The sequence below is a fragment of the Pterocles gutturalis genome, unplaced genomic scaffold (genome assembly GCF_000699245.1).
Source record: "Pterocles gutturalis isolate BGI_N339 unplaced genomic scaffold, ASM69924v1 scaffold14207, whole genome shotgun sequence".
Taxonomy (NCBI): Eukaryota; Metazoa; Chordata; class Aves; order Pterocliformes; family Pteroclidae; genus Pterocles; species Pterocles gutturalis.
In genome coordinates this window covers 26050-37346 of record NW_010113100.1, presented here as the reverse complement: position 1 = coordinate 37346, position 11297 = coordinate 26050, and the positions used below count along the sequence as shown (strand labels likewise).

At 58.2% G+C, this 11297-nt stretch overlaps 3 protein-coding genes across 3 annotated transcripts; all 3 read left to right on the top strand.

Moving 5' to 3' along the window:
- The first annotated feature begins 1403 nt into the window (after nucleotides 1-1403).
- On the top strand, nucleotides 1404-2257 carry C1QA (complement component 1, q subcomponent, A chain). Its single transcript, XM_010074333.1, has 2 exons — nucleotides 1404-1566; nucleotides 1689-2257. Exons 1-2 carry the CDS (start codon nucleotides 1404-1406, stop codon nucleotides 2255-2257), a joined length of 732 nt encoding a protein of 243 aa, XP_010072635.1.
- A 2424-nt stretch (nucleotides 2258-4681) lies between these two features.
- C1QC (complement component 1, q subcomponent, C chain) lies at nucleotides 4682-5654 on the top strand. The gene is made up of 2 exons (XM_010074331.1): nucleotides 4682-4862; nucleotides 5098-5654. Exons 1-2 carry the CDS (start codon nucleotides 4682-4684, stop codon nucleotides 5652-5654), a joined length of 738 nt encoding a protein of 245 aa, XP_010072633.1.
- A 2785-nt stretch (nucleotides 5655-8439) lies between these two features.
- Nucleotides 8440-9526, top strand: C1QB (complement component 1, q subcomponent, B chain). The gene is made up of 2 exons (XM_010074332.1): nucleotides 8440-8601; nucleotides 8952-9526. The coding sequence occupies exons 1-2, from the start codon at nucleotides 8442-8444 to the stop codon at nucleotides 9524-9526; spliced, it is 735 nt and encodes a 244-aa protein (XP_010072634.1). The 5' UTR covers nucleotides 8440-8441.
- Nucleotides 9527-11297: the final 1771 nt, after the last annotated feature.

Sequence of the window (11297 nt, the reverse complement as noted above, 5' to 3'; positions counted from 1 at the left end):
ACACTAACGGACCCTCTGCTGGAGCCCTGTGCCGTCGGTGCGGTGCCAAGGTGGGCATCTGGAGGGGTCAGCCCCCAGCAGCGGTGACAAGGCTGGGTACTAGTGACAGCCACGCTCTGCCCATCGCCCAGTCCGGGAGACCTACTGAGCATCGTTCGAGTGGCCATGCCACCTGGCGCTCACATCACCTGTCCCCTTCTGCAGCAACAGAGCAGTGGCATGCTTCGGGCACCCTCCGACTTTGTGATGCTCTGTGCCCAGTCACCACCAGTCCCTGCTGTGGGGACTGTGCTGCTGGGCCAGGCAGGGAACGCTGTGGTCCTGCACGTTCTCTGACCAAGCTGTTCCCTGGCTGTGACTGGCACAGCAAGGGTCAAGCACAGAAAGGGGAACAAGATTCTCTCTCACATGGAGAAAGTGAAACTTGGCACTTCTCTTCCCCAACCAGGCAAACCAGCATGCATGCAAGTACATCCCCCCCACCCTGCTCCTCTTCCTCCCTGCTCCCAAGGAAGTTTCCAGCAAACAGAGCTGCTGCTCGGACCGGTCTGTCTTCACCCCCAGCAAGGAGGTAAGTCACCCCAAATAACTGGGGACACAGGCCTCCTCTGCCACTGCTCTCGAGTCCTTGCTCCCTGTCCCCCTCCTTTCTTCACTTTCCCCCTCCACAAGGATTTAAAGTAGGAAAAGGGGGACAAGATGATGGTGGGGGGGAGTGCTTCATGAATCTGTCCTTGCTCCATGTGGCTGGGGACATCATTGGGCTCTGCAGCCTTTTCCTGGGCTGAGAACTGCAGGTTTTGATGTAGGTCTGTGTGGTCAGGACCTCCCTCCTCTCTCCCAGCCTTGTGTGTTGGAGATCTGGATCCCTCTTGCCTGTTTATCCCTTTCTTGTTCATCCCTCCTCTGTTGTGTCTCTTTGCACCCCTTCCTCACTTGTGCTCTCCATCCCATGGGACCAGTGCCCCATACATCAGCGCTTGCTCCCCCAACACTGGAAGATGCATCCTCTGCATGCATCTGATGCGTGACCACCCATCCCCAGGACATGCACCAGAGGGTTTACAACGGGCTCCACATCCTGGGCTCTCCAATCCCACAGCCCTCCCATGGGCACATGTCAGAGATTTTCAGTAACATTGATGATTTCAGATCAGTCTCAATATCCTTCCATTAAGTTATTTTCACTGTTGCATGTGGTGTCTTGCTACCTGCATTGGACCACACATGGGTGGCATCATAGATCTGTGCATGCGTGTGTGTCTGAGCACACAGTTGTCTCTGCATTGCACATGTCCACCTGTCTGGGCGAGACGTGCTCGTGTGCCTGTGTCCAAGGTGTATCTGTGTGTTTGCTGTGTGCCTGTCTCCATCCCCAATTCCCCCACCCCTCTGCTTGCAGGATGCAAACCAGGCTTTGGCTGGCGACCAGCACCCTGGCAGCAGTGCTGGGCATGGTCCTGCCCGAGGACGGCGTATGTCGGGCACCAGATGGCAAGGATGGCTTCCCGGGAATCCCTGGCCTCGATGGGAGACCAGGGCAGAAGGGTGACATGGGAGAGCCAGGTAAGGGGGACCTGGGTATGTGTGGGCCTGGGAGCCTCAAGCCACTTGGTAGGAGCACCATGGGCTGTGGAGCTTGGGAGATGCCAGATGTGCGTGAACTGCTCCTCACCACCTCTCCCCAGGGAAACCAGCATACAGGACAGGCATCAAGGGACTCAAAGGAGACACAGGCGAGCCAGGGCCTCCTGGCATCCCAGGGAACCGGGGCCACCATGGCTTGAGCGGCATCCCGGGGCTCCCAGGCCAGCCAGGGCCAAAAGGAGACAAGGGGCAAGCCACAAATATCCTGGAGCAGCCGCGTCCTGCCTTCTCTGCCTCGCGGGTGTCCTCACTGATGAGGGGCAGGACAGTGGTGTTTGACAACATCATCACCAACGAGGAGAGCTCCTACAGCCCCCAGACCGGGGAGTTCACCTGCCGCATCCCCGGGCTCTACTACTTCGCCTACCAGGTGGTCTCCAGCGGCAACCTTTGCCTGAGCATCACCAAGAACGGGGAGCACGTGGTCACCTTCTGCGACCACAACAGCCGTGATAACCTGCAGGTGAACTCGGGCAGCAGCGTGCTCAGCCTGGCCATGGGCGATCAGGTCTCAGTGAGCACCGACCCTGCCAAGGGCAGCGCGATTTACAGCGGCTCCGAGGCAGACAGTGTCTTCAGCGGCTTCATGCTCTTCCCACAGAGGGGCTGATGGACAGCCAGTCCAGACCCGCTTAGCACCAGCGCACTGTGGTGTGTGTGTCTACATGTATTTTCCACCTGTGAGTGCGTGGGATGGTTTAGTATCACAGCAAACCAAGACAGCCCCAAATTGAGCCACCAGACAGGTCCTGTGCTTCCACCAGTGTCATGAAGTGGCCAGGCTGAGGGTCACACCTGCAGCAACGAGACCCCCTGCTAGCAGTTACCTCTGTGCTGAGCCTGCCTGCTCCATCCTGGAGGTAGAGGACTCCTGGCCCCAGCAGCCCTTTTTGCTTCTGGGAGCTCAGACCCCACACCAGAGGGAACCAGTTGACACTGATGCTATTCACTAGCTGAGGCTCTTCGCTCCTGAGCAGGAAATTATTGCGTGCCACTGCTTCTGCTACACTAACCATTGCAACCACCCTTCTGGCACCGGGCCACCACTGCCTCTCACATCCTCCCCATCAGTATAAATAAACCCTTCTACAACTGCTCCTTGGGTTTTCTTTCCTTTTTATATGTCTTCCCAAAACCATCAATATCCTGGGCCCCTTCCCAAGCTGCCCAGGGAGAGAAGTGATCCCAGCTTGCCCCTGGCCAAGCACAGATCCCAAGTGCAAAGGCAGAAGGATGGGAGGGAACTGAGTGTAGACGCGAGCAGAGGCAGCACTTACAGGAACAGGCAATCTCTGGGACTAGCCTATGTGTGTCTTCTTCCTGATGAGTCCAAGCTAGCAGATCATGCACCTCACCCACACGGTCCTCTCTTGGTACCCAAACTCTGACAGGTAGGGGAAAGGCAGCTGTGGTCCTCCAGCCTTTTTGCAAGGAAGGACAAGGACACCAGGGTGACTGATGGGGCTGTGGGGTGATGGTGGTGTGGTTGTGGGGCGATGCTCTTCTCTCTTTGGCTTGGGGTGAGATGAGGGGGATGTAAGGTAGGATAGGCAGGCATCAGGCAGCCAGAAAGCACCAGGGAAGCCACGCAGGTCCCATACGCTGGGACTGCTGCTCAGAGGAGCTGCTCCACACACAGCAGGCAGTCAAATGTCTTCATTCCTGGAGCAGTCAGGAGGAGGCCAGGTCACCTGCAAGGAGCAACACCCCAACCAGGGATGATGGGGTCCCAGTGCATTCAGCACCCAGCAGAGCTGGTGGAGCACAGGGCAGGGTGCAGAGAGGACAGCCATCCTGCAGGTAAGAAATCCTCAAGGAGAAACATCCTTCAGTCCCATTGCTCAGCGGTGCAGCATCTCCCTTCAGAGCCAGGAGATGACCTTGCCCCAGGCCACCATTGCACAGGCACCTCTGGTTCCATGGCACTGGCATGAGGCTTTGCTCCCCATCTGCTCACTGCCCTTCTGCTCAGAAACAAGTTAAGGATGGGTGAAAGGCAGGCGATTTGCAGAGGGCTTGTCCCCACAGTGGCTGGAGCGTTTGTGGCACATCTTTGTGTCAGAGGGTCATCCCACCTCCATCCTTCCAGCCCCTGCTGCTCCAGTGGCACAAGTACAGGTCTTGCCGAACAGCCAGGAAAGTGCTTGCTCAGAGGAAACAATCAGTCAGGAGGATGTGAAACTCAGCTGGGTACCAGCTGGGGGTTCTGGATCCCCAAGGGCCCTTTCTTAATTCTGTGACTTCCTCTGGGAGTGTGTCACGAAATCACCCATGCTGTGCTGTGCCAGCAGGCAGTGCCACCAGCAGCCAGAGGGCTCAGCAGTGCAGGATCCCGTGCCCTGCTCCCCAGATCAGAGGTAAGAGGTGCTGCAGGGTCCATCTCTTTGGGGTGGGCTGCATGGGGACTGGGGCTCCAGCAGCATGGCACAGTGCTGGGCTATGTGAGAGGAGGAGAAGGGGATAGAAGCACTGCCAGGCTGCACGCATGTCAGCTTGTCCTCGCTGGAGGAAGACCCAGTCCCCTAGGACAGGCACTGTCCTGGGAGATCCCCAGCTGATGCAGGGCTTGATCCTGACAGGCAGAGCCAGGAAAGTCAGGCTGCTGCTGGAGGAAGGGTGAGATCAGCGGGGTCCAGGTGTCTCCAGCCTCAGTGCAGCACGGTGCAACGGTCTGCAGCGGCATGTGCGTCTGCAGGGGGTTCAGGACACTGGACCAGGAGAGCCTGGGGCTGGCCATGGGTACTGCAAGACCTCATGGCTCCATCCAGATGGAAAGTCCAACTCCCTTTGTGCCATCAGGGGCTGCGCTGGGGGTGGTGATGAGCCCAGGGTCCATCTCCATGTATCCACCTCCCCACCACCTGGCAATTGGTATGGGGGGGGGACACTGGGGACACAGCCATCACAGCCAGCTGCTCCTGGTACAGTCAGCCTCATAGCACAGCACCTCCTCTGCCCCATGGCCTGGAAGCCACCCCGCCGTGGCCCCTCACCCCAGCACTTTCTTTCCCTTTCCATGCTCCAGAGCACCAAAATGGGGCAGAGCTTCTGGGAGCAGCTCCATTTCACCCTCACCCTCCTACTCCTGAATCTGGGGTCTACTGTGACTGGAGATGCCCCTCACAGCTGCTATGGGGTTCCAGGCCTGCCAGGCATGCCGGGTGTGCCAGGCAAGGATGGCCGGGATGGGCTGAAGGGAGCCAAAGGCGAGCCAGGTGAGTGAGCAAGGAGGGGAACCACGCCGGCTGTGGAACTGGGTCCACTGAGTCCTCTGTGGCTGGTTTGCCTGGGTTTGCAGGCCACGGAGAGCATCCTCTGTGGATAGGGCAGGAGGAGAGGAGGCTGGGGAGAGGCAACAGCCCTCTCCTGCCCAAGGGAAGGGGCTGGAGGAGCCTCTCCCCACATCCTGCCATTGATGCTGACTCCCTTTCACTCCCCACTGCCCCACAGGCATCCCGGCCACTCCTGAAACACAAGGGTCCAAGGGCATGAAAGGGGACCCCGGCAGCCCTGGCTGGCCAGGCAAGGCTGGCCTCACTGGTCCCCCTGGTCCTCCTGGAGACCCTGGGACTATGGGCATGGCCGGAGAGCCAGGGATGCCAGGTAGCTACAAGCAGGAGCACCAGTCAGCATTTTCAGTGACGAGGCAGACCAGTGAGTACCCCTTGCAGGATGTCCCTGTGGTGTTCAACCACGTCATTACCAACACCAACCATGACTACAACACTGCCACGGGCAAGTTCACCTGCAAGCTCCCCGGCCTCTACTACTTCGTCTTCCACACCTCGCTGACAGCCAACCTCTGCGTTGTCCTGTACAAGAACGAGAGAAAGATGGCCAGCTTCTGCGACCACAAGACCAACACCATGCAGGTCAGCTCTGGTGGGATCCTCCTCCACCTGGCTGCTGGGAACCAGGTCTGGCTGGCGGTGAATGATTACAACGGCATGGTGGGCATCGGCAACTCCGACAGCATCTTCTCGGGGGTCCTGCTCTTCCCAGACTAGGGGCCCACCAGAGCCCATCCTCGCCCACCCCCAAACGCTGCTGCTCGCTGCCAGGCTGTTGCTGATGCTCCAGGTTTCTCTGCTGGGTGGGAAGCCCCAGCGAGGGGGTCAGCTCCACCCACCAGACACAAACCCCTGGCCCAGGGACCACGCGCAGGCAGCCACTGCATGAGGGGACAGTCACGTCTGGATGCATCTGCACCCAGAGTGATGATGCCAAGCCCCCGGGGTCCTGCTGGCACTGCCACATGCATCCACCCCAATAACCCACACTACCTTCTGCTGACAGAGACAGAGGTGTCTCTGCATCTTGCCCCTTCCCCCCTGGGTTGCCCCATGGACAGCCAGGTGTCCTGGAGCAGGCTTGCTGCAGCATCTTTGCCACAACCTGGCTGTGCAAAGTGTCAATAAAACCCTCCCCAGTGTGCCTGGCGTAGCGTGTTTTTTCTTCCACAACTTGCCTTTCTGCAGGAGGAGCCCACGTGTGGCCAGATGCATGTGGTGTGCACATGCGTGGGTGTCTGTGTGCATGACATCTGGATGTCTGTGTGGCATCAGAACGTCCCTGAGCCCTCGCTGGCTCGGCCATGCTCAGCACTGGTGAGCATCACGCACCATTCACAACCCTGGCTCTGAACCCTGTCTCTGCTCGGCGTGGTAGGACCCCCAGCTGCACTGACTGCAGGAAGGGGACAGTTCCCGTGTCCATGCACACAGCCCCCACCTAGGAGGGACCAAGACCACTCCAGACAGGGGCCCTGATACTCCCCTTCTCCTCCAAGCAGATGCAATTCAGCTGCAGAGGGCCACAGACCACACAGCAAACCTCACCACCATGCCTCCAGTGGCTGGGACATCCCCAGGGCCCCAGCCTCGCCAGGGACAGGGTGGGGGATCACTGGCTTCCTTCAGCCAGACCAAAGGAGCTCGTGGCTGTGGAGGCTACAGAGCCCACCAGACCCAATGGAGATTCCTCCTGGTGCACACACTGTGCAGTGGAAAAGGAGGTTATCCACCTCGAATGTCTGGTGCTTCACCTCCACAAGGCATCAGCAGAAAGCAGGATTGGAAATGCTCTTACTGCAGGGTGAAATCACTTCCCATCCACAACATTTAGCAGAGCCTGGGGGACAGACTCAAGGCGAGGGATGCTGAGACCCTGTAGCATCCTCTGGGCCTGCCGGTACCTCCCAGCAGAGCTGGGTGTGTGTGGAGCCTGACAAGTGCACACGCATTTCTGCAGTCCTGAGGGGCTACCCCAAACTTGTCTGGAGCTCGGACAGCATTTCCTGCAGCAAGCATACCTGAGCAGGACCCAGGGACCCTGTAGAGCAGAGCAGACATCCCTCTGCTCCCCGGGGCCAGAGCTGGATGCCTGAGGGGACCCAAGGTGCCTTTTGGGAACAGCAGGTTCTGCTGAGCTGACAGACAGCATTTCTGGAGGATATGAAAGTGCCACTGAAGGAAGAGTAGGAGCTAAAGATAGAAAAGGGATCTGGCCCAGATCCTTTCACAATAACCCTTGCAGCAAACTTCTGCTTCTCCTCACTGCATTTCCAAGCAGGACGCTGGTGGGTCCTACTCCATCTCCCCATCTGTGCAACAAGAAGCTCAAGGTAAGAGCAAGACACCAGCAAGGCTGAGCCCTGGCTCTCCCCTGCAGGTAGGAGCATGCGGGGAACCCAGCAGCACCAGGGTGACAGCCACCCCCTGCATCACTGGCACTTTGCTGTGGCTTGGGGCAGAAGAGAAAGGAGGCTGCTGGGGTGGGGGTGGTGGAGATCACTGATGGGACCCTGACTTCTCCAGCTCCATGTGGGGGAAGGGGGACGTGGGAAGGAAGACGGCAAAGGCCCAGAGCGGTGATCAGGGACTGAGCATCAGTCTGAGAGGTGCCCTGGGGGTGCTCTCCTGCCCTGAGATGCTCTTGTCATCTGCCTGGACCTGGGCTGGGAGCCTGTGGATCGGTCCTTCTACCTGCTGCATCAAAACCAGAGCTGCTGTGGCTGAAGGATCCAACTCACCAACCTCTGTTCTTGCTGACACAAGTTTCAGTGCTGGGAAAGTCCACCTGAGGCCAGAGAGTGTGGCTGGGATGACGTGATGTCCAGATACAGCCCCCAGATGCCCAGTGCTTACCACACATGCACCTGCACCAGGAGCTGTGGGAGGGAGCTGAGCTGTGGGATGCAGGGAGGGCAGAGGGAAGATGTGACCGCAGGGACTAGAAGCCCAAATGACTGTCCCAGTAAGACTGGTTAGATACAGAAATGCTCCTGGGATGAAGCAGGTGTGTGGCAGGACACAACAGGAAACTACAAGGGTCAGGAGGGTGGGTTTGGAGATGTCATTGCCATCTGCAAGCTGTCCCTCGAACATGCTAGTGGAAAGCAAGAGCTATCTCCTTGCAGATGATGAAACTGCTCTGGCCTGGGGAAGGATTTCACCCTAAAGGTGTGGTCCTAAAATGGGATGGAGGGAGCAGTGGGGACTCAGAGCAGTAGGGACCTGCAGCACATGTCCGTGGCAGCAGCATGGCCAGGCTGGACATCAGACCTCCAGGACAGGTTAACCTGTCCCCAGATATTCATGCGTCTGAAGCTTTGGGCACTTGTAAACTGGTAATTTAAGAGTGAGAAGAGACAGATAATCTCTCCCATGCCCAGAGGGGCTGGTCCCTCCAAGGTCATCAGGAGAGTGGGATTCACCTCTGCAGCAGGATGCTGCTTTCCCCATCCCTCCCACTGCCCAAGGCAAGCCCCTTGATACCCTTCTGTGCTCCAGCAGATGCAGACCATGCGGGCGATGCTGATCTTCCTGGCTGGAGGGCAGCTTGCAAGTGCAACACTCTGCAAGACCTATGGCACCATCCCAGGCATCCCAGGGTCACCAGGACAGCCTGGCAGCAATGGCAGAGATGGGGACAATGGCCTAAAGGGCGAGCGAGGTAAGGAGGAGGCTGCAGGTGGGGAAAATATCATTTTGTGAATATTGAGAGCAGAAAAGGCAGTGCTGTCATATGGTCCTGGGAAAGCAATCAATTTTCCACTAGTCCCTCTGGGGTGTTCTTAGGTGGGGGTGATGTCTGGGGACACAAGGGGCTGGACAGACCGGAGCACCCTGAGGAGCCTGGGGAGGGAGGGTGCATGAGAGCAATGGGTGTCACTTGCCCCACCTGGCAGGGGTCTCCATTGACCCACACCCCGGTGCAGGTACCGGCCGTTTCCTTCCCAGTGCCCCCTCTGCAGGCTTGTGGGGCTTGGATGCAACCACACTGACTCTCCTCCTGCTTTCTAGGTCCCCCGGGCCAGGTGGAGCATGAAGAAGACAGAGGGGAGAAGGGAGACCCAGGAGCGCCGGGCTACCCTGGGAAGATCGGCCCCAGGGGCCTGCCAGGTTCAAAGGGATTACCAGGTCCCATGGGACCCCCTGGCCCTCAGGGGGACTCTGGTGACTACAAGGCCACCCTCAAGTCTGCCTTCTCTGCTGCCAGGACCATCAGCTCCTACCCACGCCGGGACCAGCCCATCCGCTTCGACCACATCATCACCAACGAGAAGGGTCACTATGAGAACCGGTACGGCCGCTTCATCTGCCGCATCCCGGGCATCTACTACTTCACCTACCACGTCACCTCCAGGGGCAACCTGTGCCTCAGTGTGAAAAAGGGTCGGGGTGGCAGCAGGGGCGAGAAGGTGGTGACCTTCTGCGACTATGTGCACAACAGCTACCAGGTCACCACGGGTGGTGTGGTCCTCAAGATGGCAGCGAACGAGTCCGTCTGGCTGGAGCCAACAGAGAAGAACGCCCTGGTGGCGATTGAGGGGTCTGATAGCATCTTCTCTGGCTTCCTCATCTTCCCCAAGGCTTAGCTGGCTGAAGGTATCTCTCTGCAGCGCTTTTTATTCTGCTGGCTGTCCCCTGCAGGGCTGAGGACTCCACTGGAAATGACTCTTTGCTCCAGATTTGGTGCCCGAAGTACATTGCTGCTGGTCTTGCACATTAAATGACAGGTCCTTGTGCTGCTGGTTCTTTCCTGCCTAGGATTTGCCTCCTTCCCCCTGAATAGTGCCCAGATACCCAGGACATTACCTCCTGCACCCCTGGGTGCTGCCTAGGCTCATTAGCATCTCATGACTGCTGAGCAGAGCCAGGAAATTCAGGCAGTTCCTGCTGCAGACCATGCTGAGCAGCATCTCCTTCCAGAGCCACTCAGAGAAAGCCCCAGCCTAGGGTTAGAAAAACACAGAGAGGAAGCTTGGTCTCTAGCAGGAGGCAGGACACGTGACATAGTGGGAAAATTGGGGCCACTGGGAACTGGTGGTAGATGGGGAGGTGCTGGAGCTGTTGCTGTACTGAAGAGTCCTGAGGCTGGTAGGATGTGGGGACACCAACCTCTCTTCGACTTTTTTTTGGGGTGGTGGTGACAAATAATATCCACAGAAGTTTGTCACAGCTTGTGATTAGTCAGGTGCACATGGGGAAGCTAAAGCTCAATGCCATGATGGAAGTGTGGGGCACATGGCCAGCCCCTGGGGCAGCTGGGGAGGGTCCAAAGCAGCCCCATAACCCCGGCAGAGAAACAACAAGACCTACAGCACAGCCAAGCCCTCCCAGAGATGCCTTTAGCAACAACAGGGGTGATGGACCCAAGGACCTGCAGATTAATAGGAACTGAGGACCCCAAGGATGTCCCTGTCCCTGGGGCAGGTGACAATCCAGCGCTGTTCCTGGGTGGGCGGGTTGCCTGCAGCCCCCAGCCCAGCCGTGGCAGCTGTGGGGTGTGAAGCCCATGGGGGCGTACAGGGAGCACTCAGGACATTGAAGAGGAGAATTTTTGTGGGGGTCTGAGATTTCAAAGGGGCTGGATGAAAGGGATGATGATAAAGAGTCTTGGGGGGTGGGGGGGTAGGGGGGATGGGATATGGACTGGCATTTATGGAGCATTGCCACTAAGCTCTCGGGGTTTGCCTGTGGGTCCAGGGCCCCACAGCGCTGGGTGGCACAGGTACCTCCTGCCCCAGTGCAGCCCAGTGCTGGCACTGGTGCAGCCAGTTTGAAGGCTCCAGTTTCTGTCCAGGATGCTTTGCCGGCAGGTGGCACTGGAGACTGGCTCAGCCTCACCTCGCCAGCAGCAGCATCCCTGTGCCCCTGGCCAGGAGGGCAGAGGTGGGGGACCCAGCACGAGCGTGAGGCTCAGCTCTGCCTCTCCCGTAAGGTCTGAGAGGATGCACTGGGCAGGATTAGTGCCGCCTCTTGTGAGCCTGGGTTAATGTCTTGTTCTCACCATGTCACTGCTTTGTCCTTCCCCCAATAAAATGTGTGGCTCCTGTCCCCAGGAGTGCAGCCACTCCGTGTCCTCAGACCTCTATCTCCTATCAGAAAGTCGGAGCAGAGATGTTTGGTGTTGCATCCCAGAGCTCTCGCTGGGCAGAAGCACTGGGCTGCTTCTAAAATGCAGCTGCAATGCTCATGCCACTTTGCAGCTGGAGACACAGCAGCCCAAAGAAAATGGGGTCACAGAACAGGAATTTGACCCCCAAAACAGAGACCGAGCAGTGGATGCCAGCTACATCTCCTGAACCCTCAGCAGGGCTGCAGGAGACACCAAAATGAGGTGCAGTCGATACACTGGAGGACAGG

What these genes read in the sequence shown, in the direction of transcription:
- C1QA (XM_010074333.1), top strand. Translation starts at nt 1,404, where the DNA reads ATGCAAACCAGGCTTTGGCTGGCGACCAGCACCCTGGCAGCAGTGCTG. An exon ending in GGGTGACATGGGAGAGCCAG is followed by an intron (nt 1,567 to 1,688) that starts GTAAGGGGGACC and finishes ACCTCTCCCCAG; the next exon opens with GGAAACCAGCATACAGGACA.
- C1QC (XM_010074331.1), top strand. Translation starts at nt 4,682, where the DNA reads ATGGGGCAGAGCTTCTGGGAGCAGCTCCATTTCACCCTCACCCTCCTA. An exon ending in GGGAGCCAAAGGCGAGCCAG is followed by an intron (nt 4,863 to 5,097) that starts GTGAGTGAGCAA and finishes ACTGCCCCACAG; the next exon opens with GCATCCCGGCCACTCCTGAA.
- C1QB (XM_010074332.1), top strand. Translation starts at nt 8,442, where the DNA reads ATGCAGACCATGCGGGCGATGCTGATCTTCCTGGCTGGAGGGCAGCTT. An exon ending in TGGCCTAAAGGGCGAGCGAG is followed by an intron (nt 8,602 to 8,951) that starts GTAAGGAGGAGG and finishes CCTGCTTTCTAG; the next exon opens with GTCCCCCGGGCCAGGTGGAG.